Source organism: Thalia democratica, chromosome 4, assembly GCF_965202585.1.
Source record: "Thalia democratica chromosome 4, ktThaDemo2.hap1.1, whole genome shotgun sequence".
Classification (NCBI taxonomy): Eukaryota; Metazoa; Chordata; class Thaliacea; order Salpida; family Salpidae; genus Thalia; species Thalia democratica.
The window spans coordinates 2,839,366-2,863,578 of NC_139168.1; the positions used below are offsets into that span (position 1 = coordinate 2,839,366).

The 24,213-nt window shown below is 28.7% G+C and overlaps 1 protein-coding gene across 1 annotated transcript; it reads right to left on the bottom strand.

Moving 5' to 3' along the window:
- Positions 1-3,312: 3,312 nt before the first annotated feature.
- Positions 3,313-15,877, bottom strand: LOC145834711 (uncharacterized). Its single transcript, XM_082942209.1, has 6 exons — positions 15,610-15,877; positions 13,583-13,702; positions 10,282-10,374; positions 9,988-10,107; positions 8,380-8,597; positions 3,313-4,554 (listed from the first exon to the last, which is right to left on the bottom strand). The coding sequence occupies exons 1-6, from the start codon at positions 15,824-15,826 to the stop codon at positions 4,276-4,278; spliced, it is 1,047 nt and encodes a 348-aa protein (XP_082798335.1). The 5' UTR covers positions 15,827-15,877; the 3' UTR covers positions 3,313-4,275.
- Positions 15,878-24,213: the final 8,336 nt, after the last annotated feature.

Here is a 24,213-nt window from a genome sequence, read left to right on the forward strand (position 1 = left end):
GTATTGAGCAAAACTATTTTTATTTAAGGTTTTTTAAATAAAAAACATTTATTTCTGATACTATAATTATTTTAGTTGTTTCGTGTTTTTTAATTAAGATAATTTATAACAACAGTTTGTTTGTAGAAAATATATAATCTTTTAAAAATTATAGCCAGAAAACTTATAGCCAATTGCATGTAGCTAAATTTCAAAATCAGTTATATGTTTTAATATAAAGTTTGTGCATAAAAACTGATTTGATATGCTGATTTAGATTATAAAACGTAAACAAAATTGTCATTTAAAAATGGTTTGATCAGATCACACTTATATAATCTATTTAGTAAAAGTAGGTTTTATTGACCTTATAAACTAGTTCAATTTTATTTAAGTTTTTTTTGTTGTCGTTATAGATTTTCGTTAGTATTTTTAATATATAACTATTTGTATATTGAATGAAAAGAAAGCTTGTACTTACTATACAACTTTTACTACTTTTACTATTTATAAAAAATAAAGTTAACAGTAAAAACTTTTTTAGAAGTTGTAAAACAGAACATTATATTATTTATTTTTTTAAAACAAAATTTACAACTATTGTGAAGTTTAGTATGAATAAATATTTTTTTCTTATTCTGAATTTTTTTTTAAATTTCTAAAACTATTTAACGGTACATTTTGAACGCACAAACACCCGAAAAACAAAAAATAAAACAAACAGCAAAAAGAAAAGTTTTCTTTTTGTTTTTATTTGCACAACAGCCCCATAATCTGAAGGTCGAACTTCAAAACACGAACAGATGCTAAAGAAGAAACAAACATCAACACGAAAATATCAAAACAACACGAAACGTACCAGCACTTTAAAGTACAAGCTCTTTCTTTGTTTTCAGAAAGCTGCTAAAACTTTTCGCCCGATAAGAAATGATTTGAAGGTTTATCGATTTTAACACAGTGGGCAGTTTTGTTTTCGAACGAGGAAAACAAGATAAGGTTATACAACTTGTTTTCATGTTAAATTGCGAAATTTTAAAGTTGTCATATCCAAAACTGGCTTCAAAGTTTTGTTTTTGCGAATTCAATGCTAAGTTTTACGTTTTTGCGGTCAGCAAGAAATATTTATGGTAACTATTTCACTTTTAACTTTGCTAATAAGCTTAACCAAAAATTTGGAAAATTTGTTTGAACTTTTTGTTTGAACAATTTTTTATCAAACGTTTTTAAATCTTAGTTACTAAAGAAAGTTATTTTAAATAATTTCTTGTAACGTCAGCAAAAAATGTAAGAAAAAATCTGTTTTGTGCAGATTTTTTTTCAAAGATATAGCTTAGTCGCTATTTTTGTCTAAAATAAGCTATTTTTTAAGTTATGTGGCTTATAAGTTTTAGTTTTACAATTTTGTAGAACTTGAAAGAAAAGGAGTTTAAGGTATATTCAAACTTTTTCATTTTAATTTTAAGGGCATTTGAGGCAAGTTTCTAATTTTTTATGTTCATTTAGTGTAAAAAAAAGTAAATGCAAATGGTTCAAAATAAAACATAAATTTGTGTTACTATTCGTGGAAAAATGTTTACGCTTAGCATGCGTTTAGTTAAAAGTTTAAGTTTTTACATAAAACTTTCCACTATCAAGCAACTTAGTAATGACTAGCTTGGTTTTCTAAACAATTATAAATATAACTATTTTCATTTTAGGTTAATGGCAAACTTAAACTGTTTTATTTTGTAACTTTTTTTTAACAACTATTAATATGATAATAAATTTAAATTCATTTTATAGCAATACAAACTTTAAGGTTTTATTTTGAAATATGTTCAACAAATAATTTTTTCAAAACTTATGAATAAAACTATTTTCTAAAAACTTCTTGTATTTTAATTCAACTTGACTAAATTTTTTATTTCAGATATTTTCAAAATACTTTTACATATCTGTATATATATATAAGTTTTATGTTAACAAAGAAAAATTTAAACTTCTGTATAGCAGACATTACATTTTTGAATTTTAACAAAGTTAAAATTTACATAAATTCTCATGTTTAAAAGTGATTTTTCATAATCTGCAAACTGAATTACTAATATCCACTTTATTTTGCAAAAAACTTTAAAACAACAAATCTTAAATAAAAATAACAAATTTGTAACTAAATCGAATCACGAATTATTTTCAAAACAAACTGGTATAACTGATAAATCAGTTAAAACGTGTACAATATGAATTTGCATAGAAGAATTCGCTACATTTGAGATTAAAATCGGGTTTTCAAAAAATTTTATTAACTTTTTAATTAATTGGATTTTGAGAGGCTTAAATTTCAATTTAGTTAATATAAAATTAATTTAGTGCTAATAGATTATTAGCTGCCACATTTGCATATAGGTTTGTGTTTTTATTACATGTTTTTATGCTCAACTAAATTGCTGTAACTTTTATAAACATAATTCAAACTTTTTTATAAGTTCTTTAAAATTTTTGAAACTGTATTTGAACTCACTTCAACACAGACTGTTTTTAATAAATTTAAATTTTAAATGGTCCTGACAATATTTAATTGCAATTATATGTAATGATTTATAAATATTACTGACTGCCAAGTTTGTTGTACTTAATAATATTTACTAATTAATTTATGTTTCATCTTGCTTGGATTATCATTGTCTTAATATTTTTCACTTTTAAAAATTTTCTCTTTTCTTCAAACTTTTATACTTAATTTTCTAAACTTTTACTTATAACTGTTTGTTTATTTATGAACAATAATATTTTATTTATTTATATTAACTACATCATACACAAAATACAAATTTGTTTTATTTTTCTATCATATTTTATTGTCTAATAACGAATTTATAATAAAAAGTAACAAAAACAATAAAAAAACTTTTAAAGAAAACAAAGAAATCGAGACATGTATAAACTGAAGTTTATAAATAAAAAATTCAAGGAGTGTAGTTTCCTTTGTAAGCAAGAAAAATAAACTTTTCAAGTTTTTACTTGTACAAGTGCATACTCAATAAAATAAAAAAGGAAAAACAAACAAAAAAGTAATAAAAAGGGAACTGAAAACAATTGAATATTTTCAAAAGAAAAATACGTAGCTTTTTGTGTCTAAAAATAGAAAAATGTCCAAACGTTTTTAGACATACGTCGAAATCAAGAGAATCAAAGAAAAATGAAATTAATGGAATTTATAAAACAAAAACTAAATGCACTTTTTTTTGTTTGATTTTAAATTGTATCAAAAATTGAAAAAACAAAGTAATTGAAACTAACTGTAATGTGAGAAAAGAAGAAAGTAATGTAAAGGGAAATTAAAACAATGCTGAATTACAATAGAAATGCCTTATTATCTTAAAATAACTAATTAAAACTTTAACAGTAACTCGGTAACCATTTGTAATAAAATTAAATGAACTAATTAAGAAAAAGATTTAAATTAAAACGGAACAACTATTAACCCATTAACTTGAAAATTAATTGAAAATACCAACTGCGGAAATTAACCAATAGAAACGCCCCATTTTAACGCTCAACCGAAATATCAACCAATCAAAGGCCTTCGTAACAAAACTAACTTATAAACTAACTTAATGTGAAGATAAATGGAAAAACTACAACTTAACGACTACGCATACGAATCTGGGATTTAACAAAACTGGAAATATAAATAAAATTAAAAAGGAAAGCTACAATTGTTTGCGTTTTAAAGCAAATTTACCCAGGAAGAACTAACATTAACTTTAAAATAAAAACCTTCTCGACAACCCAACTTAACTTAATAAACTTGTTAGAAATATTTTTTTATACGGATACCGTCTACTATATCATGATCAATTCTTTTACTTAAACTAACTTAACAAAATAAATAAACTACAGGCATTCGGGCAAAGTTTTTGAAAATATACCAGAAAATCACTGCTACGTATTTCATATTTGGCTGCTACAGAACAACGTTAATAATTTAATTTGTATATATATATATAGATGTGTACAGAAAAAAGGGAATATAATTATCTAGAAAATAAAAGACAGCGTTCATGTATATGCTATTTGAAAAATAAATAAATTAAAATATGTATTAATATAAAACTTATAGCTTCGAGAGATTACAATGTAGTACCTTTTAATAAAAATTATACAATTAATATATATTTATCATAGAAAACACTGACGAACGTACGAATTGATTATGAAAAAAAAAACATTCATATAAATAGCTATTTTGAAAAAAAAATAAAAGCTTGGCTATCGAATTTCAAGAGAAATCCTCTTCGTATTGTGACGTCACAACTACCTGTTGTTGGTCGTTTGGCTCAGCGACCCGCAGAAGGAAAAGTTCAACCCCGAGAAATTGTCAGCCCTCTTCATATTTGCGTCCATGGCAACGCGCCTGGTCGCGAACGAGGTGATTCCCCTCTCGTAGTCGTCGAGGAGCAATTCTCCGTCGTCGTGGCGAATCGTTTGGTTGGTTCTGGAGGGGAGTTCCCCGAATATGAGCTCGCTCTTGCTCTCGTAAGTCTGCCTGTTGAGCTCCTGGATCACCGTGAACATCTGGTCCGGCGGCGGAATCTGTAATGAGAAAAAATTTGGTTGAAAAAAATATTTTTTAATTATATCTGTGTCTGATTTTAAAAATAAAACTATTTGATTTGTTTCAATTAACAAAATAGTATTAAAAAAGACTTATTTAATTTAAACACTTTTTTTATTTCATTTTCCCAGTTAAGTACATTGGAAATACATAAGTACAAAATTTAAAAAACTAAAAATAAAACTTTTAAAAGTAAAAATAAAAGCCGAGTGCGTTGATGCGCGAAAAGATAATTTCGTATTTGCCAAACAAACTGAGAGAGAGAGATTATATCTTGAATAAATATTTAAACAAACTTTTCAATTTTTTTGAGGCTCGCGCGAGCGTAGCGTGTTTACCTCAACTGTAAGCGAAGGATTGAAAAGTTTAAGGGGATTAAAACAACATTTTAAAAGATTTTGAAAATTATGAAACCTTCTGTCGCTGAGTGATTATTTTGTGCAGCAGATGAAAAACGGAGCTTTGTGTTTTGTAAAGTCTGGAAAAACTGACTTTTTATGTGGAAAATTTTTTTTTAAAGGTGACGTAATCTTGTGCAAACACAGTTTTGAATGGAAAAGACCATAAAAAAGACAAAAGGGAGTTGTGTTGGTAATTTGCGCTAAAAATAGAAAAACTTGCGAAATTTCCAACTCAGCTTGAACGCCGGCCAAAAAATTTGCTTCAAAGCGCGAAAGGCGATTGGCTCAATTTTTTCCCGGAGGAGGATTTTTCTAATTTCCATGGCGACCGAGGTGCGCGGGTTCGGTTGCTACGTGATCAAGTTGCGCAACGTAGCCGGCAAGTTGTTGGCAACTTTCGCAAAAGCATATGCTGTTTTTAGAGGCGCGCCAACTTAATCAAATCGAACCACAGTGAACCCCGCCGAGTTTATTATATTTTATGAAGAAATTTGAAAGTTTTAGGAATTTTCCACTCGAAATTTCGAAACTTGAGCTGATTGAGGCGCGAATTAATATCCAGTTGATTTAAAACTGAAGCTTGGGATAAAGTGAGTTTTGATCAACTTTCGTTTTATTTAAAACAGATTTTTTTATAACAGTTCTAAACATATCCAATACACATAAAGTTTTGAAATCAGGCAAAATTTAACATTCAGTAAGAACGTGACAACATCTTGCAAATAAAACTTAACTTTTATTAATAATTCAGCACAAACGCACATCTGTGTACGGACGATGTTTTCCACGTCGGCAAAGTACGTGCCGCGCATATAAAAGTTCACATTTAAATGTCAATTTCGCGAAAATTTTCTGCAGTCGGCCGCTTGTCAATCAAGTTTATTGAAAATTTTTACCACGAAGGCACTTGTTGAGAAAATGGCATTTGAATCACAATAGATTTTTTTGTTAATTATTTTAAAATATGTTTAGTTCAATACAAAAGAAGAACAATTTTTTTAGTTTATTGCGGAGTTTTAAAATTAAATCACATGAGCTTTTTCATTCAGTTGTTTTCAAAAAAGTACAGGTTAATAAAAAACTTTTTCAGTTCATCGCGGTGAAACGACCTTTTATGCTTTTTATGAAAACAGAGTGCGCAATTAATAACAATGAAACAAGCGCTGTTGAAAGTTTACCGCACTGAGAGAAAGGTCATGAGATATTAAATTCACATGAGAGTTAACAAAAACAACAGGAATTAAAACAAAAACGCAAGGCCGCAGCCTGTTTTCTTGTTTTTAAATTTAGAAAGCGGCCGCAAATCAGGTCGATAATAAAAAGATAATTTGCCTCTCCCTCTTACTTACTTTCCTCATTTCAAAAAAGCCGGTTTTTTTCGGCAGCCGACCGATTGCGAAATTATTTTCTTTTCTTTTTCGAAAGCCGGCAGCCGATTTTTCTCTCTCGGATGGAAAAATCGCCGCTTTGAGAAAATTCTCTCGAGTTTTCGATTTTCTCGAAGTTTCATGGAAAGCTGAGACGTGGCAGTTTGAATTTTTCTGCTGAATCTCGATTCGTTTGAACGTTTGAAAATTCGTTTCAACTTTTGAAGCCGTGTTCAACGTGGGTGTTTCGCAACGATTTATTTGGCCAAATTTATTATTTCAGAACGTTTTAATCGGCTGATTTTATTGTTTTGCGACGATCTAATTAGCCGAGTCGGCTTCCTTAATTGCAACACTTCCACACTACGACGTGTTATTGACAGACTGAAACTTCTCCTTATACTTCCAAGTGCCCCCCGAGTGCTTATCGTTAAAACGTTTAATTCTTATTCGAAACGAGAATGGCTCGCAGCTGGAAACTGTTGAGAGTTATTGAGGGGGCAATGAGCTATTGAGTGTCTGAATTGCAGCAGAATGGCAAATACATGAGCAGTAATAAATCTGGCATTGCGAATTGATTTTTAAACTGGCAAACGTCAAAGCTCTCTGTGCAAACTGCAGAGACAAATGTTTATTGTATAAAAAAACAAATGTTTTTAAAGTTTGTTTACAACTGTTTTAACGCTTTAATAAAACATCTAGAAACTTTACAAACAAAAGTAGAATTTTTAGAGACTTGTTTATAGTGCAACATTCATGTTGTTTGTGGGAAAGATGAAATTGTTAAAGCGGATCAGACTTATCAGTTTTAAATTATTTTAAGAAGGTTAGAGGTGAAAACAGTTATGAAAATCTTCCCTACAAGCCAATGTTTAATATAATTTTGTATATAATTGCTGTAAGCTTACACTTGCTAAAGCCTGAATAAATCAGCAGAAGCATTGAAGCTAAAAATACATCACTTTTATTACTTTACTGATAAAATAAAAATTATTTTGTATTTTTTTATTTGCACAGCGGTATAAACTTGCAATTGCGAAATATTTAAAGTTAATGTTTTACTAAAACTTAGTTTAAAAAGAACCCTAAAAATTCTAAACAAAAATCCCCTCACAAATTTTTTCGACAAGTTTTATTCTAAAATTATATGAAAAACTATTAGGAAAAAGCGATTTTTGCTGATTTTAACTTGACTTAGCACCCTAAAAACTCCCTTGCAACTTTTTTGAAAAATTTATTTAGAAAAAAAAGTTGAAACTCTACGCTTGCAATCTCGATAAAAGCGATTTTAACTTGACTTTGCGGCGACACGTTTGTGCAATCGATCACCCGAAAACAGGAAGAAACTTTTACAGAGACTACCAGCAGCTGTTTTTGCAGAAAGCTGAAACTGCTTCGTGCCGAAATAAAAGCGAAATTAATCCTGATTGGGTTTTAATGTTTGTTAAATGAGCCATGATTTCTTTTAGTTGAAAAATATTTTTCCCGAATGTACATAATGACCATGAGCGAAATTGGAGAAATCACAAAAACGTTACAATTTACAAGATAATTGCAACAATGACCAATTCTGAACGATGAATTGAGTTTACTAAAATAAGATTATCTAAAGCGTAATAAGATTATTTTTGTTTTACAATAAACATTGTCGTGCTTTTTATTTTGGATCACGCTGCTAAACACTTCCTGCTAATTAGATAAAATTTGTACTCAATTTTTAATTAAAACAAACTTACTTTTAGTTTGCAAAAACTAGTTCAATGTGTTATTTATTAAAGTTTAATTATATCATTCTAGTTTTTTACTCATTAAAGCTTGAATGCATATATATATATATAAATATATGTACAAACTGGCTAATGATTAAGGCGTCTAGTCATATGAAACATATGTACCAGTATTTTTAAAATCTTATTTTTTTAATAAATTATTTAAAGCCTTTCAAGTGGACTCAGTAGAAGGTGTTCAAGTTTAAATAACAACCTTTTATTACAAACATATATATACAACTATAAAAACATATATATAAACTTACATTATCGGGAACCCTGACGCTTTTTTCCTTCTTCTCGTTGTTGAAGCATTCGCAGTTGGTGTAGGTGGAAGGTTGGACGAAGGAGGAGGAAACGTTGTGCGACTGAACCGAGGACTTTTGGGATTTCGACGAGATTGCCACCGCCTGCGACCTCGTCGAGTTGGGGCGGGTGTTGGGGTTGGCACCGTTGCCGTTGACAACCAAGCTGTTGTTAGCACCTGAGGTTTTATTATTATGTTAAAATATTTGTAAAATAAGTGTTAAAGGATAATATTATAAGAAAACGTTCATAACTAAGTTTTAAGGCGAATTTCTTTGTTTATGTTTAAGGCTGTTGCCAACAATTTATTTCAAAAACAAAGAAAGCAATCAGTAGACAAAAGGTAACAAATAAACTTCAGAGAGTATTTTTGAAAAGGAAGTTATATTAGTTGCTTCCTTGTTTTAATTTTCGTAATTTGAGTTCATTTCAGTTGTGAATGCAATTGCACAAGGAAGAAGTTTATTTATTTTGTGGTTATTTATCAGTATTTTTAAAATTTAATTTTTTCTTCAATGAAAACTTCCACATCATGAGACTGTTTCGCGAAAATAAAACAATCAAACACGGAATAAGTATTTAATATTTCATTTGAGTTGAATAGAAATAAAATAAAATGTATGGGAAATTTTCTTACTTATCCGAGTTTTATTTAAAACCTTTTTACTTTTAAATATTTTCAGGCAGTTTTTATTCAAATCGGCTGACATGAACAATTTTCAAAAAAAAAAAAATTACGTTTAAAATTATTTTTACGTTCAGCTTAGATTAATTTTAGTACTTTTTCGCTGTGTGATAGAAAACACAATTGAAAAATTTTACAGCTTCAAGCTGATTGATAAGTGCAGATTAGGCACGGTTTAAGAGCAGACAAAATTGCGGTTTGCGTTGCTCGAGACACAAACTGACTCATTGAGCAGAAGCAGACTTCAAATTTTCAATTTAGAAAAAAAAACCATTGTTTCAACTTTTCGATTGTTTTTTCTTCAGCTTTTCGACTGAGGCTTAGCCGTTCAGTCGAGTGGGGATTTCGAACAAAAGGCCTTTTTTCTCGGGTCTTCAAATTTGCACCGGCATTGTTTCAAGGGGGGTGCTGTCGTTACAAGTAGAAAACGGCACTCGAGATGGTCGAAAGCAAACGTAGTTTACGGGTTTTCGCTTTTGGGTGGTCTCCTATGACTTTTACGGCTTGTTGTGCGTGTAATTGTGTTAGCACGAGCGAAATGGCTTAAAAATTGCGTAATGGTTGTTATTATTTACACACCGCACAGCTCGCGAGAGTTTTAATGAAAAAGCAATTTTCCACAATGAAATTTCGCCTTGCAATTTGGGAGGTGGTTGCAATAAAACCTAATAAAAAATCAGTAATAAAAGAATTGGTTGGTATAAAATATTGTGATAGTTTTCAGACAGGTTGCTGCATAAAGTCTTATACTTTCTTTGTGATAAATAATGGCTGTAAAACTTTGTAATTGTATTTTTAGAGGAAACTATATAAAACCATATAGATATTATAGAAAAAAAACTTTCTAATTTTATTTTTATTAGTAGATGTATTAAATTAAAACCTTGCGCTTGTATTTTCAGGGGCAGTGATTTGCTCGATATTTGATGATTTCTGTTGTGAATTGAATTTCCGTTTCTGTGGATGCAACGCCTCGACACTATCTGCCTAGAGTGAACGCAACCTGATAAAAAAATATTAATAATTAAAAAAAAAAAGTAATACTGCAAAAATTAACTGACGTCAAACTTTGCAACAGCTTGGTTCAATTTTTAACAGAATTCTACCATTCAAAATTTATAAATAACATCAGTAATTGCATAAAAACATCTTAAAATTATTGATTTAATTAAAAAACCTGCGCCATGACTTCTGTGAGGCCTCATCGGGCTCCTTTCGAAATTCGAACGCTGCTGCGTTTCGCTGCTCGACTCGATCTCGGCGAATATCGCTGCAAAATTAAAAATATGTCAGAAAAAAGTGAATGTTGCCGCAACAAGTCAATATTAACAAGAGCATGAGAACCGTAATCGAATTATATTCTTAAGAAGCACAAATGCTTGTGAGAAAGGCGAACATATGTTGCGAGAAAAACTTTTGTGACAGAAAAAATTCAAGTTATTGACTTCTCGTTTGTTTTTGTTGCGAATTTTTCTGTATTTTTTTTCGTTTGACGCAACGCATAACAAGAATTCTCGTGAAAAAAGGTCGACATGTTTTTGATTAGAAATTTGCGCTTTTCACGCTGAAATGTGTGGGAATGTTTGGTATTAAAATTTCACACTCGCCGCCTGAAGGGAGAATGAGAAGTTTGAAAAAATTTGAAAATTTGTTGCGTAACCTACTTTTTTTTGATGGCTGGCACCGACAGTTGGAAATTTTGATAGATGACGGATAAATAAAACATTATATGAAAACTAATTCAACATGTGTACATTAGAATGTGTAAAATGCTCGAATGAAAATTTGAAATTTTCCTGTCAACATGTTATGGTCAGAAAAACAAGATAAATTTAATTTTTTACATTATTTTTCATGTTGTGGAACAACAAAAAGCAACAGTGTAGCTTTTTTGTGTTTAAAAATCCGGCGTGTTAGAAAATAAAGAATATCGGCAATGTAATCGCTTTCTTTTCAGACAAAAACACAATGGATGTAAAGAAAACTGGCACCTGACAATACACATAACAATGAAAAATATGAAAATTTTTCATGAATAGAAAGCGCAAACGCAGCAGACAGGCGTCAGTTTAAATCTTTCATGTGTTCAGTGTTTAAAGCGTGGTCTGGTTTTAAAGCAAGATAGATCGAGCAAGCTGAGTTTATTCGAACCTCTTGAGAATTGAGCAAACAGATAAGAGAGTTCAGGCGAACTGAAATGCGCTGATAAAAAAGAGAAAGTTTGCAATCAATAACCTCTTTCTTATCTGTTTATAACCGCGAAGTTTTATTAAGACATATGTTGTAAACCTTTTTACGAATTTATAACAATTGTTGGCTTTTCAACCCTCTTCATATAATTGATTTGAAAGCAAAATCGATTTTTTTTAATACTTATGTTAATGCAATAAAAGCGATTTAAAACTCATCATTTCTGTTGCACAGAATCGATTAGCTGCAATGTTGCAGATGTGTAGTTAGGAAAAGAATAAAAAATTATATGAAAAATTAAGAGCGAGAAAAACGATTCTTAAGAGCCCTTCTAATCTAATTAAACCGAAAGGTCGACGTCGTTAGAGAAAAGAAAAACCAAAAGAAATTGTTAGGCAGCAAACACACACACATTCGACAGCTAATTAGATTTGAGCGAACTTCCAACCCTTGTTCTGAATTGAAAAGGTTATCAACGCTCGAATTTAATTTGAGAACCTGCGCAGAGCGATTGCACACATTTTAGCTGCAATCTCGCAAAAACTCCCCTTTCTTATTTGCGCCGAAGTCAATCACAGTTGTGAGTCAGACTCGCTGGTTTTCTGTGCGAGCCGGGAAATTTCGCTTGCGAGGTGGATTTTTATTTCTTAAACTTTTCTGCACAATTTAATTTATTGCTTATTTTTAGCACAAACCAATTCATTTTAATTTACTGCTTTTTTTAGCCCGTTTAATTTTTATTCGGCGAGTGTTGATTTAGAACAGCGGTGAATAATAGGATTAAAACGGATTTGTTCCTTCAACTGCGCTTTTATTTTAACTTGAATGCGCACTTACACACAAGCTTTTCTAATTTGTTGTTCATTCGAAAAACACTTGACCTATTGAGCAAACGCTGATTAAAAAGCGCTCGAAACGGGCAATTTATCGCCATGGAAACCATCGAGCGCACGCACGCAACCTGGAAAAGAACGAAATTTAAAAAAATTGGCGTTGTCTCTTGCGGTCACGGTTGAATTGTTTCCTTGTACACTTGCACAAGGATGTGCTCGTGCTTACACGAAAATTTTCAACACAATGTTAACTGTTTGACATCTTTTTCTTCTTCTATAAATACATTGACAACACATTTCATAAGTTTTCGCGAAGTCACGGGTTGTTGTTTCAATGTTTTTTAATTTAATCTTAATAGGATTGAGTATAAATAGACGTAAGCTTGTGATGGACACGTGTTATTTAGAAAAATTAATCAGCGAAATTAATTTAATTTAAATGAATTACGCGCGGGCGAAAGCAGATTTAATTGTTCGTTTGTTTTTAACACACAAGATAATTGCTCGAATTTAATTTGCAAATTTGAAGGCAACGGGAGGTCACTTTTTTTATTGGCCGCAATTAAATTACGAAATTCAACCGCTTTTAATTAATTAAATAAGTCTTTTCACTGCTGCAATGAAAAGTTTTAATGTTTGCGTTTCGGCCAGCAGAAAAATAAGCAAAGCGAAGAAAGAAAAACAACTTAACGACTTAAAAACGAAAACAAAGCTTTAATATAAAATGAGGGCATGTGGGCAGCAAAAAGACGATTAAAATAAAGTTTTTAATGCATGCACGGATTTAAACTTTTCAGTTAAAAGCAGCTTATAAGCCCTTAGTCATAAGACTGAGCTGCAGGTAACGACTCTTACACAACTTAGAGAGTTGATGGAAAATTCCGTGGAAAATTGCGCGTTAGTAATACATGATTGCCACTCATTTGTGTGAGGTTATTTAATTTGTTCTTATTCATTGAAACTTTTTATTAAACTTTTCAAGCGACCTAAGTTTCTCACCCTTTGGTTAATTTAAGAATTCAATTATACAAAATTAGCTGTAAAAATAAAATTTACAAACAAAAACAAGCTTTTTAGCTTTTTACGACCGAAAGGAGTTTCAAAAGAGAATTTTACTGCTGACACAAGCAGAAAAATCTTTGAAAAAACAAGAAAATTAATTTTTCCTGCACAAAAGCGAAGGAGGGATTTGCAAAACAAACACAAGCCACTGTGGTGAGCACCTGCACATTGAGAAAAATCGATAAGAAAAAATTTTGCAAGAACCTGTTGATTACTTGTAACTCAACTGGGGACAAGTTTCAAATTGAAACACTCGACTTGTTTTCAACTAATTTCAAATAAAATCAAAGTTTTTAGGGATTTTAAGCAGTAAGAACTTGATGTATACTTAGTATTGTGCTGAAAATTTATTTTTAAATATCAAATGATGATAACAATTTTTTAAAAACTAACAAGATTCATCGAATTCAAAATCGTCGTAGAACTGTTTTTTGTGTGGCGACTGGAAGTTTTGTGAGCTCAAAGTCGCTTGAGGGTCGAACTCTGTCAAATTTCTCGATGAGTTTTCTTTGGCTGTTAAAATAAAAAAAATGTTGAGTATCTTGTACAGTTTATTACACAGTTTGCTTGTAAGAAAAAATAAAGCCTAATTACTGCGTGTTTACAACGTTTTAAGCTCTCAATTTTCAGAGAACTGACTATATTTACATGAAAATCTGAAATTTCAGCCCAAAACATTTAGTACAGGTAAGTGCCACGTGTTTACAAAAACTCAACTTTTTCACAGAAATTGACAAAACAAGTAAAATTTAAAAAAAAAAAATTGCTCATTGCCCAAACAAGGCAAAAAAGGAGTTTTTTTTTTTTTGAGCAAAACACTTGAAAAATGATGCAATGCGTTAGACAGGAAAAGCGCTTATAAGCGTTGTAAGATAAATGTTGTGTTGAAGCGCGTCTTATTCTGTGCTAACAAAATGCAATTAGTCACTGCACAGCTAGCCTTGCAATCACTTTGCGAAGTTTAACACAATTTTCATTGTTTTCAAATTGTTGAAAATTCAACTTTTAAGCACAACTTGTTTAGATTTTAAACATAAACAAAACATATGTGAATTTTTCCTTTTGTATCAAAACCATTACTGTTTTGGATAGAACAACTCTAAAGCCATTATCACTTAAACCTTTTAACTTCAAGTGCGCTTTCAAGAAAACAGAGTGATAATTCAATTTGCTGCCTTATGTTACAAGTCTCAAATGATAAAGTGAGCAATTAAGGAGCAATTCAACCGTTTAAAAACACCAGGCTTCATTAACTTTACTCGAAATTGATACATTAAATTCAACTTAATTTTCAGCAGGTTTTTTAATGATTACAAAACTTTTAAACGTTCGCAGCTTAAATATTATTTTAATAAAAGTTAAATTGATATTGCCAGATAATGCATTTAATGATTATTTAATTGTTACAACATTGTTTACAGTAGCTAAACAAGTAGAATGACATGTACACTATAATTAAATATTGCTCATACAATTACTTCAAAGCAGCTTTTTGAGTGTGGGCTTACCAAATAAATTAAAATCCATTGAACTCAGCTGATCATTTAAATTAATTGCAATTTAATTACATGCTGATAGATTTACTTTCACTTTATTAATTTTTTCCATTAAGATAATTTTGATCAAACCAAGCAGAGCATGTGTCAATAGAATGGAAATCGAGCATATAAATTGTAAAACTGCTCATTGTGAAATATTTTTCTATGCAAATATTACAGTGGAATTTTTTTTCTCCCACATTGCCATATGCGCTCACAGAGAAAATGTTGCTCAACTTTTTATATTTGCTTAAATAACAATGTACAAATAAATTCAAGAGTTTAAAAGTTTAATTTCATGACAACACACTTTTTAAATACAAGTACAAATAAAAATAGAAAACAAACCACACTAAAATATATTTAAAAAATAACTATACTTATAATTCATAACAAACAATGAATTTAAATGAGCTAAATTGAGCAAAATTCCTATTCAGTTGGTTTTTATTGTTATAAAAAATTTCAAACAAAGTTATTTAGAGCAGTTTATTTTTGCCTATTGTACAATATCCACTTTAAACAAATCTTTTCATACGACTACATTAGTGTGAATTTTTTTTTCACTTATTTTTAAGATTTAACTATAAGCTACTTTATTGAAAACTAAAATTGTTACATTGCTTTTTTTCAAATAAATTAAGCTATTTTAAGTAAAATTGATTCTACTGTTAAAATTACCCATACTAACAGTAATTTTTAAGTAAAACTTAATTAAAAGCTACCTTAGTAAAAATTTAAGTTGTCATTTTACTTTTTTTTCAAAAAAACTAACGTTTTTAAATTAACTTGAATTAAATTTATTGTTAAAACTACACATCTGAAAGTTATTTTGAATAAAATATAGCTAGTAGTTTTATTTTTATAAAAAATCAAACTAACAGCTGTTGGTAGCAGTTTTCAACGGCGAGTGCCTGGGACTGGGCGTTCTCATGTTGGGGGAATTCCTGGTTACCTGCAGGGACGTCGGGGTCGCCCTGCTCCTACTGCCGTGGTCCACCACGGGAAAAGATAAAGACGAGAAGTCAGAGTTGTTTCTGCCTGCGTTGGAGGTGGCCACCGTCACGGGCGGGGAGGTGTAATCGTCGAAGGGTGGCATTTTAATTGAAAACTAGTGTTAATAATTGGCAGGAATTTAGCAAATTTCCTATCTGTGTCTGAAAATAAAATTTGCCTAGTCAGTGTTAATTTTCATAATAAAAATCAATAAAAAAAATGACAGAATTGATAAATATCGAGCTTGTTTGAGTGCACAGCTAAAAGGTGAGGTTTCAAGTGACTTCACGTTTGGAAGTTACAAGTTTTCAGCGAAACCCCGAAAAACCTCATCTGATAAGTGAGCATGAAACAAAAAATAACTTTAACAAATAAAATATAAAAATTATCACAAAGCTTATCATAAAACATTAAAGTCCTTCTGATCAGCCTTCAAACAACTGTAATTGAACACTAGTACAAAAAACATTGATTTCTCTCTCAATTGTTAGCTGTTGTCAATGGTATTGCGAAATAGCAACTGAATGCAAACCGGCAACTGACACAAGCTATATCAGCTACATCGGCCATACAGCGCACGAAAAAATGAGAGAACTTTTTTCCACCTTCTCACTCTCTCTCATTTTTATTTCAAACAGCAACAGATTTCTGACGCAACACCTCTCTCCTTTTTTCATTATAACTTTTTTTCAGCGTGTGCAAAATTGCCGTCACGTCTCATATTATTATTTCAGTTTGTTGCCAGCAGCCTGATTTTTTTTCCATCATAAACACGTTGGCTCGCGTCCATCTTTCAAGCTTGCTGCTCGTGAAGTTTAGTCATATATTTTCAGCGTTGCGTTGACAGCAAGCAGCTGCAGTGTTGGTGAGTGAATAAGCCTGTCTGATGGCAAATGTGCGCTGGGTGATAGGAAAGGAAGTTGCTTTGTGAGCAAGTGAGCTTAACAGCTGTTCTCTTCTGCTGCGTTTTGTATCCAATGTATGTGTGACAAGTTGGAATTTTTAAAGTTGAAATATTCATAATATAAAAATTTCTTTAAAGAATATCAGTTTAAGTTAAAACGGCAGTAAATTGCTTTTGTATTATTACCTTAAGTATTGCTTTATTTTTATTTGTTTAAAAACAAAAGTGGTGCGACAGTCACAAGACATTTCAACAACAAGCACCGGGTTAAAACCGTTCATTCAAGTTCAATGAACTTTAAATTGTTTTGATATGGTATAATATTGGAAAACATTACTTGGAAAGTTGACAAAACAAAAACTTAAATGACAGTTGATTGAGCTTTTATTGCACATTATTAAATATTTTATAATACTAATTAATACAATCAAACTTCCTTTAAAAAATTTAATCAATAAGGCTGTTGTTTAATAATTATTTGTCAAAATATAAAATTGTATTCAAAAAAAAATATGATAGTGAAAAACTGTTAACACATAAAGTTAGCTTATTTCAAACTAAAGGTATCTCTAAACAGTTTTATCAAATACACCAAAAGCGAGTCAGGTGCAATCTGTTCGTTCACCCCTGGAACCTTTTCTCCCTCGTCATTGTCACCTTCCTCATCCTCGTCATTGTCAGCCTCTTTCTCCCAAACGTAGTCCTCCCTGTCATCTGGGTAGATGAACTGGCACGGCTGCTTGCGGCTCATCCTGGCGTTTTCATTCTCCATCCACTTGTAGAACGTGTAGCCCACCACGAAGGGAGGGAAGAAAATAAACGCCTTGTCCTGGATCCTCCTGGACAAGTTGCTGATCCTGTTGAACTGCGACTTGAGCTGGAAGGGCGACTGCTCAAACGGGGAGACGGAGAAGATTATGATGCCTTTGGGCCGCCACCAGGGTTTTTCAAACTTCAGGCCGCGCCTGAGCAGAGGCGTCAGTTTCATATTTACAAAAGTTAATTTAGCTAAATCTGTTGGAACGATTTACAATTAATATAGAAAGTATTGCTTGTACTCTATTTCTTAGAAATACAAGTAATAACAGTAGAAACTATTTTGTTATGTTCTACATACCAAAAAAAAAATTATACATTTTTATACTTAAGCAAAACTAATTTAAAGCAAAAAAAAAAAGTTATCATTGATAGTAACTTACTGGTAACAATAATGTTATTCACAAGTGTTGAGAATTCATTTTTTAAGCCACTACTGTGTGTTTTTAATAAGTTATGATGAACAAAAAATAATTGTTTAAATTGGTGATGTAAACACAAATAATTGGTTATTTAAAACAAATGAGTGGAGATATGCACTTAGATAGTTTAAATAACATTTTTAGTATCAAAATTACAACTTTTAAATCTGAATTTAATGCTAAGCTAAGAAGTTTTCACAAACAATTTTGCAAAACATTGAGTTCAAACTAATTGTAGCATTTCTAATAAGATTTAGTTGAAAGCTAAATTGAAAATTATATGTTCAGTTTATATCTTTTTTGAAACTTTAAATCATAAGGCAAGTAAATTTTAAGATTATTTCTGGTCACACCCAAAACAGTATTTAAAATCTGCTACTTACAATGATTGTAAAAATAAGATAAAACTATAGAGATGAGATAAAACGCAGTTTCTCAATTGCGCTTTCGTAATTTAAAAAAATAGTTATTTGAAAAAACTAAACAATTCTCAATGTTTTGTTAAATGCATAAAATATTAAGCAATCTATTTAATATTACCTATGTAATACTGTATAACAATATTGATTACTTGTCAATATATATTTTAATTATTTTTTATATTCTGAAGAGAAATAATCTAAAATTTAATTATAAATTTTCAAGTGTTTAGTTTATTATAAACAAATTGGTTATGTAAAAACCCTTGTTCTCAGTAAACTATATTTATTATTTACTTACCATTCTGTATATATTTGTTTGTTTTAAAAATAGTTTAGCTATGCACAAAAATCAAAACAACATCCCTAACGATGTTGAGTGTAATTCAAATTTATGCTTTAATGGCATAAATATTATTTAAATCAAAATAACTTTATGTTAGAATTATGTTTGCACAAATCTTTTTCTTGACAGGTAAGACTGAAAGAGAGTGAATAACAAGCAAACTTATTTTATTACTTAGGATTTCAATTTAATTTTTTGTTTATAACTGACTAAAATAGGAGAATAAAACTTGTGCTTTTGATAATTTAAACAGTAATTCAATTGCTTTATTGTTACAAACTTTTCATTATAACAAAACATTTCAAACTTTTAAGTCAACTAAAAAGCACCAATATTTTCTGTAGGCGTATGATGAGAAGCAAAAAAAAACTTTTCATTACAAAAACAAATTGCATAACAGATGGACTTGAGAAAAACAAACTTATTGTTATACTTATTAGCAAAAATAACAATAACAAACACATATTCCTCTATTTAACAAGTATTTTTCAACCATAGTTTGTGTTTATGGTTTTATAGTATCTTAAATTAATTGAAAATTTAAACTGTGGGTATATTTGTTGAAGTCCAATGGTATATAATAGGTCCAAAATTTTTTGAAAAAAATAACATGGACTTTTATAGAAAATTTTAGTATGAACTATAAATAATTTTATATAGAATACAATAGTTTAAATTATAAATAGACATATAATCACTTATGTAAAATATTTCGTATACAAACCTATAGACTGAAATTTCTTAATAGTAAAACTTTTATCTGGAAGTTAAAAACACACTAATAATATATTGTTTATATTTTGAGCTAATGACTTTAAATTTTCTGGAAGTATTCTTATTCATATTAAAAATGGTTTGTTGGTAATATTTTTAATTGAATAATGAAAAATTTTACGACCAAAAAGCTTTGGTTTCTTATTAGTTTTAAAAATAAACTTTTCCAAATTATTCTAATATTAGACTGAAAACTTTATAATAGATTACTAACAATTTTTTGGAGATATTTTTTTATTGAAGCAGTCATTTTTCACCTTTTTAAATTGCACTTTTGATAGGAACCTTACAAATTCTTAAACTTGGATCAATTATAGCTCAAAAGATACTTGAACATTTTTAATGGCAAGAGGGTAGCTTAGTTATTTAGGTAAAAAATTTAAAATAAAGTTAGTGTTCACCCCCCTATGCACTCAAATGAAAATGTTTAAAATTATCTTGTTAAAAAACTACTCCTGAAAATATTTTTCACATATGTTTTACAAACTAAAAATAATATTAAGTTCAAGAAACTTTGAGCCAATATAACTGTAAAATACTAAAATGTTTACTGATTTGCTTACAAAACAGATTTGTATGCAAAATTAACATACTAAAATTTATCTATTTTCTCAACTTTTTCACACTAAAATTATCTATCAATTAAACAAATACTTGATTATTTAATAATAAAAGCAATGTCTAGACTAAAAATTGCGTAACTTTTTTAGCTTAGCTAGCTTTAATACATTTTGCTAAATTGTAACTTTTTGTTATGTTTAGTATGTGAAAAACAAAAATAATAATAATTTAAAACTTTACTAAAGAAAACATTTATAGTTGCCAGTTAAAACTTATCCATAATTAGAATAAACATATAAAAACTTTGATTGACTTATTTGTAAACCTTTCAAGATAAAACTCTAAAATTAAAAACTGGAACATTTTGTTAGAAGCATAAAAAGTTAATTGATATAAGACATATTTTACTCAAACTAAATTTAAAATTATTTTATATTATAATTTAAAATTTTGATATTAATAATACTATTTGATATTATAAACAGTAAACTTAAGTAAATAGTATATGAATTTATTCTTTCAAGAATTTGTTTTACAAATTAAGTTTGGATCAAAGACCTCGTCAGTGCTTAAACAAATCTAAAAAGATTTGAAACAGTCATGGAAAATAGCATTTAAATTGATATATAACATAACAAATAGAAAATAATATATAAACAAACTAACTTCAATATTTTTTTTACTAATAATTTTTTTAAAGTATTTTTTCTAATAAACCTTTGCTTTACTGAAGAGTATATGGGACGTTATATCTTATATACAAAACGGATGTCTAAATCTATTTGTTTATTATATAATCTAATAAATTAATGTAATATATATATATAAATGAAACTGAGCTTTCGAAGTATGTTTGCGGCCTTAAGCGCAAAAAAATAGATTTTAAATTTACTTGGGAGATGATAAAAAGAGCACAGCCAATAGCAGATGGTAACAACCCTGTTTGTAGGCTATGCTTAAAAGAATCTACAGCCGTTATGTATGCGTTAAAAAAGGAAGGTTGTTTAAATAAGAGGAGCAAATTTATATTGCCTTGTCGACATATGAAAAAGCTCCTCTTAAAATACAAGAAATTTTGAAGTATTTTATAGTCAATTAACTGTTGTATTTGTTAATTTTGGTTGTTTGATTAATTAGATGGTAGATCGATTTTTGTGCTGAATATTTGTAATGTACAATGTTCATACGTCATATTGTTTTTGTTTTTTTGTAAACTTTTGCATCTTTGTTTACCAAAGTGCTTTTTATTTTAAACTTGAACTGGCTGAAGATTAGAGACAACCTTCTTATTTTTATGAAACATATGTTCCAGAATTTTTAAAATCGCCATTTCAATAAATTATATATATATATATATATATATATATATAGAAAAATGGTTTATTTAACATCTGAAAACTTAAACAATACTGACTTACATGCTTATTAAGATATTTAATAAATAACATATATTTGACATTAAAATTTTTTTTAGTATATTGTTTAGAAAAACATCTATTTTTTAAAATTATACATATCTACAATTAGTATTTTGACAATAGTTATTAATTTATTTTTGATATTAATAGTAATAAATTTCAATACTGACAAAATATTTTTTGAAAATTAAAAAAAAAACAATTATTAAGTAATAAAACTAAAACAATAGCTATTGCTTCATATCAAAATATTCATTTTATCATGCTTTTAATATTTCTCAATTCATGACTTAGTTAATGATATTCAATGATGCTGTGTTTATGAACTTTAAAAATTCAAAAAAAACAAATTACATTACACTTTTCTTTAAGAAAAAACTAACTAATAATTAATTATATGTAATTTTATGTATAAATAGCTGAAAACTTGTTATCTCAGCATTTAAAAGGTATACAAATTAATTATAGCAGGAAGTATAGTCATTTTATAAAATAATATGTTTATTTAAATTTTTATATCACCAATATTTTCATTATTTGTTTTTATTAAATTTCTTAAAACATAAATAAATCAAATATATGCAAAACACCCATTTGTTTTGTAGCAATAATTTTTTCTCACCAAACACTTTACCATAAACTTATGTAATTTTTTACTCAAAATATATCACGACTGATATTTCAAGTATATCGCTTTGTAAATTACATGAAATGTTTTAATTTTGATTGACTTTTATAGAGCATGACCTTTTGCAGCACACCGTTTAATCTATGTAACATTTAAAAGTAACCACAACCTTTTCACCTGGGATTAATTTAACGTTGCAGTACAAACCACATTCAAAATTGAAACTATAACAGAATTTGAAAGCAGAGTGCAGTTGAAGGTTACATGTGCTTAAAATAAGCATTGGATTGCTAAAGCTGACAGTTTATGAGATAATGTCACACATAACCACTCTATTTGAATATTCAAATTAATTTGTTTAGAGTTTGTTTAAAATTTAGCTTTAAGCTCGAAAAAAAAAACAATGTTTTAATGGATTTTAAACTAGGTAACAATTTTAGTAAATTATCAAAATTAAAAATTAAATTTAAAGGTTTAATAAAAACTTTTTGGTACAGAGCTAATAAATAATCTAACTAAAACAATGGGATGGCTAATTTAATGTGTTGGTAAACTATTATGTTTTTATTTTTATTAGTTTAAATTTATATTTAAGGAACAGTTTTATGGCTGTAACAAAATAATTGACATGTCAGTTTTCATTAATGTAGTTTAATTGAAACCAATTAATTTCGTAAAAGTTCACTAGACAACTTAAAAAAAGTTATATGAGAGAAATTATTAACTCACATCAACTAACTTGCTTTCTTTCCAGCTTGAGCTGCATTGAAGATACTCATTGATATTAGTGAGCAATGAGTTCCTCCAATTTTGAATTCAAATTCTAGAGAGTGACTTTGATAAAATGGTGGTTTCTTGGAAATGAACCATTTTAATGAAAAATCAAAATAGTATATTCAAATTGAAAGTTAAAAGTAAACATAGATTCAATTTCTGCCCGGGCGAAAACTAAAAACCAAGAGTTGATAAAAAACACTTGGGAACAAAAGAAATCACGATTATTTTTCTTAAGTATCTTATTGATAAATGGTTTAAATTTATTATTATTTATCACACATATATTTTGCCCAGGCGAACATTTCATAATGAAATATCTGTCAATCTGTTTGATAAAGCGTAGCGAAGGATTCTAAAATTAGCCGAAAAAAGAGAAAAAATATTTACGTTAAGCTTTGTATTGTACATTATGATTAAACACATAATGTAATTTAAAAAAAATGTAAATTTATACGTGGTAAAATTTGTAAAAATGTAGAAAGTTTTAAAACTACTAAACTATCGTTTTTATCGTATTAAGCAAAAACAGTTATGACTTTAACGAGAATATATGTGTTAAATAAAATAACTTTATTTATCAAAACTAATAAAAAAGTATTTAATTTCTAGTTTTGGAACAGAATTATAAAAGTTAACACTATAACTTTCTACGAGATTTTTTTACACTTTATTTTTCTAATAGCCATTTAACAGGACTATTTAAAGCGAAAACATACTACGATTTATAATTTATATAAAATATTTTTGATTAGGTTTTCAACTAAGTTTTTTACTAGTTTAAACAGTTTATTTTTTTTTTATAAAAGGGTTGTTTGATAAATAAATAAAAATTCATCAAGTTCCTAAAACTAATGTTTAAAAGGAGTAAATTTTTTTTTAAGTAACAAATTCGTTAAAGGTTTGTATGTAAAACATAAAAGGTTTTAAAATGTTTTTAAATAAATTTTGTCTATCGATGCTATAAAAGAAAACAAAATATTGTTTAAACAGTAAACAAGTCTTTGAAAATTAAATACAATTAACTTTAAGCTTTAAAAACTTTAAGTGTATGTACTTTGTACAAAATATTAAGTTTTAATTGTAAAATAATTAAGTTGTTGATTAAACTTTTCTAGATATGGATTAAGTATAGTTTAGTTTTCAGTACGACTGCACAAAAGTTGTAATATAACTGTCAGAAAAAAGTGCTTTTATTGATGTTTTCAGTGTAAAGTTTAAAATAAAATTGTTATTTTTATACCTTTTAAGCACAACAAAAAAAGATAACATAAGTAAATTTAATATCATTACAAAAAATAAATAGAAAAGAAATTTCTGTGAAAATTTAGAGCGTATAAAAAAAAAACTTCTTAGAATATTCTGCTTGTGGTAAAACATTCACTTAAACTTTTTTCAAATTAGTTGCCTTTTTACTTGGAAGTCATC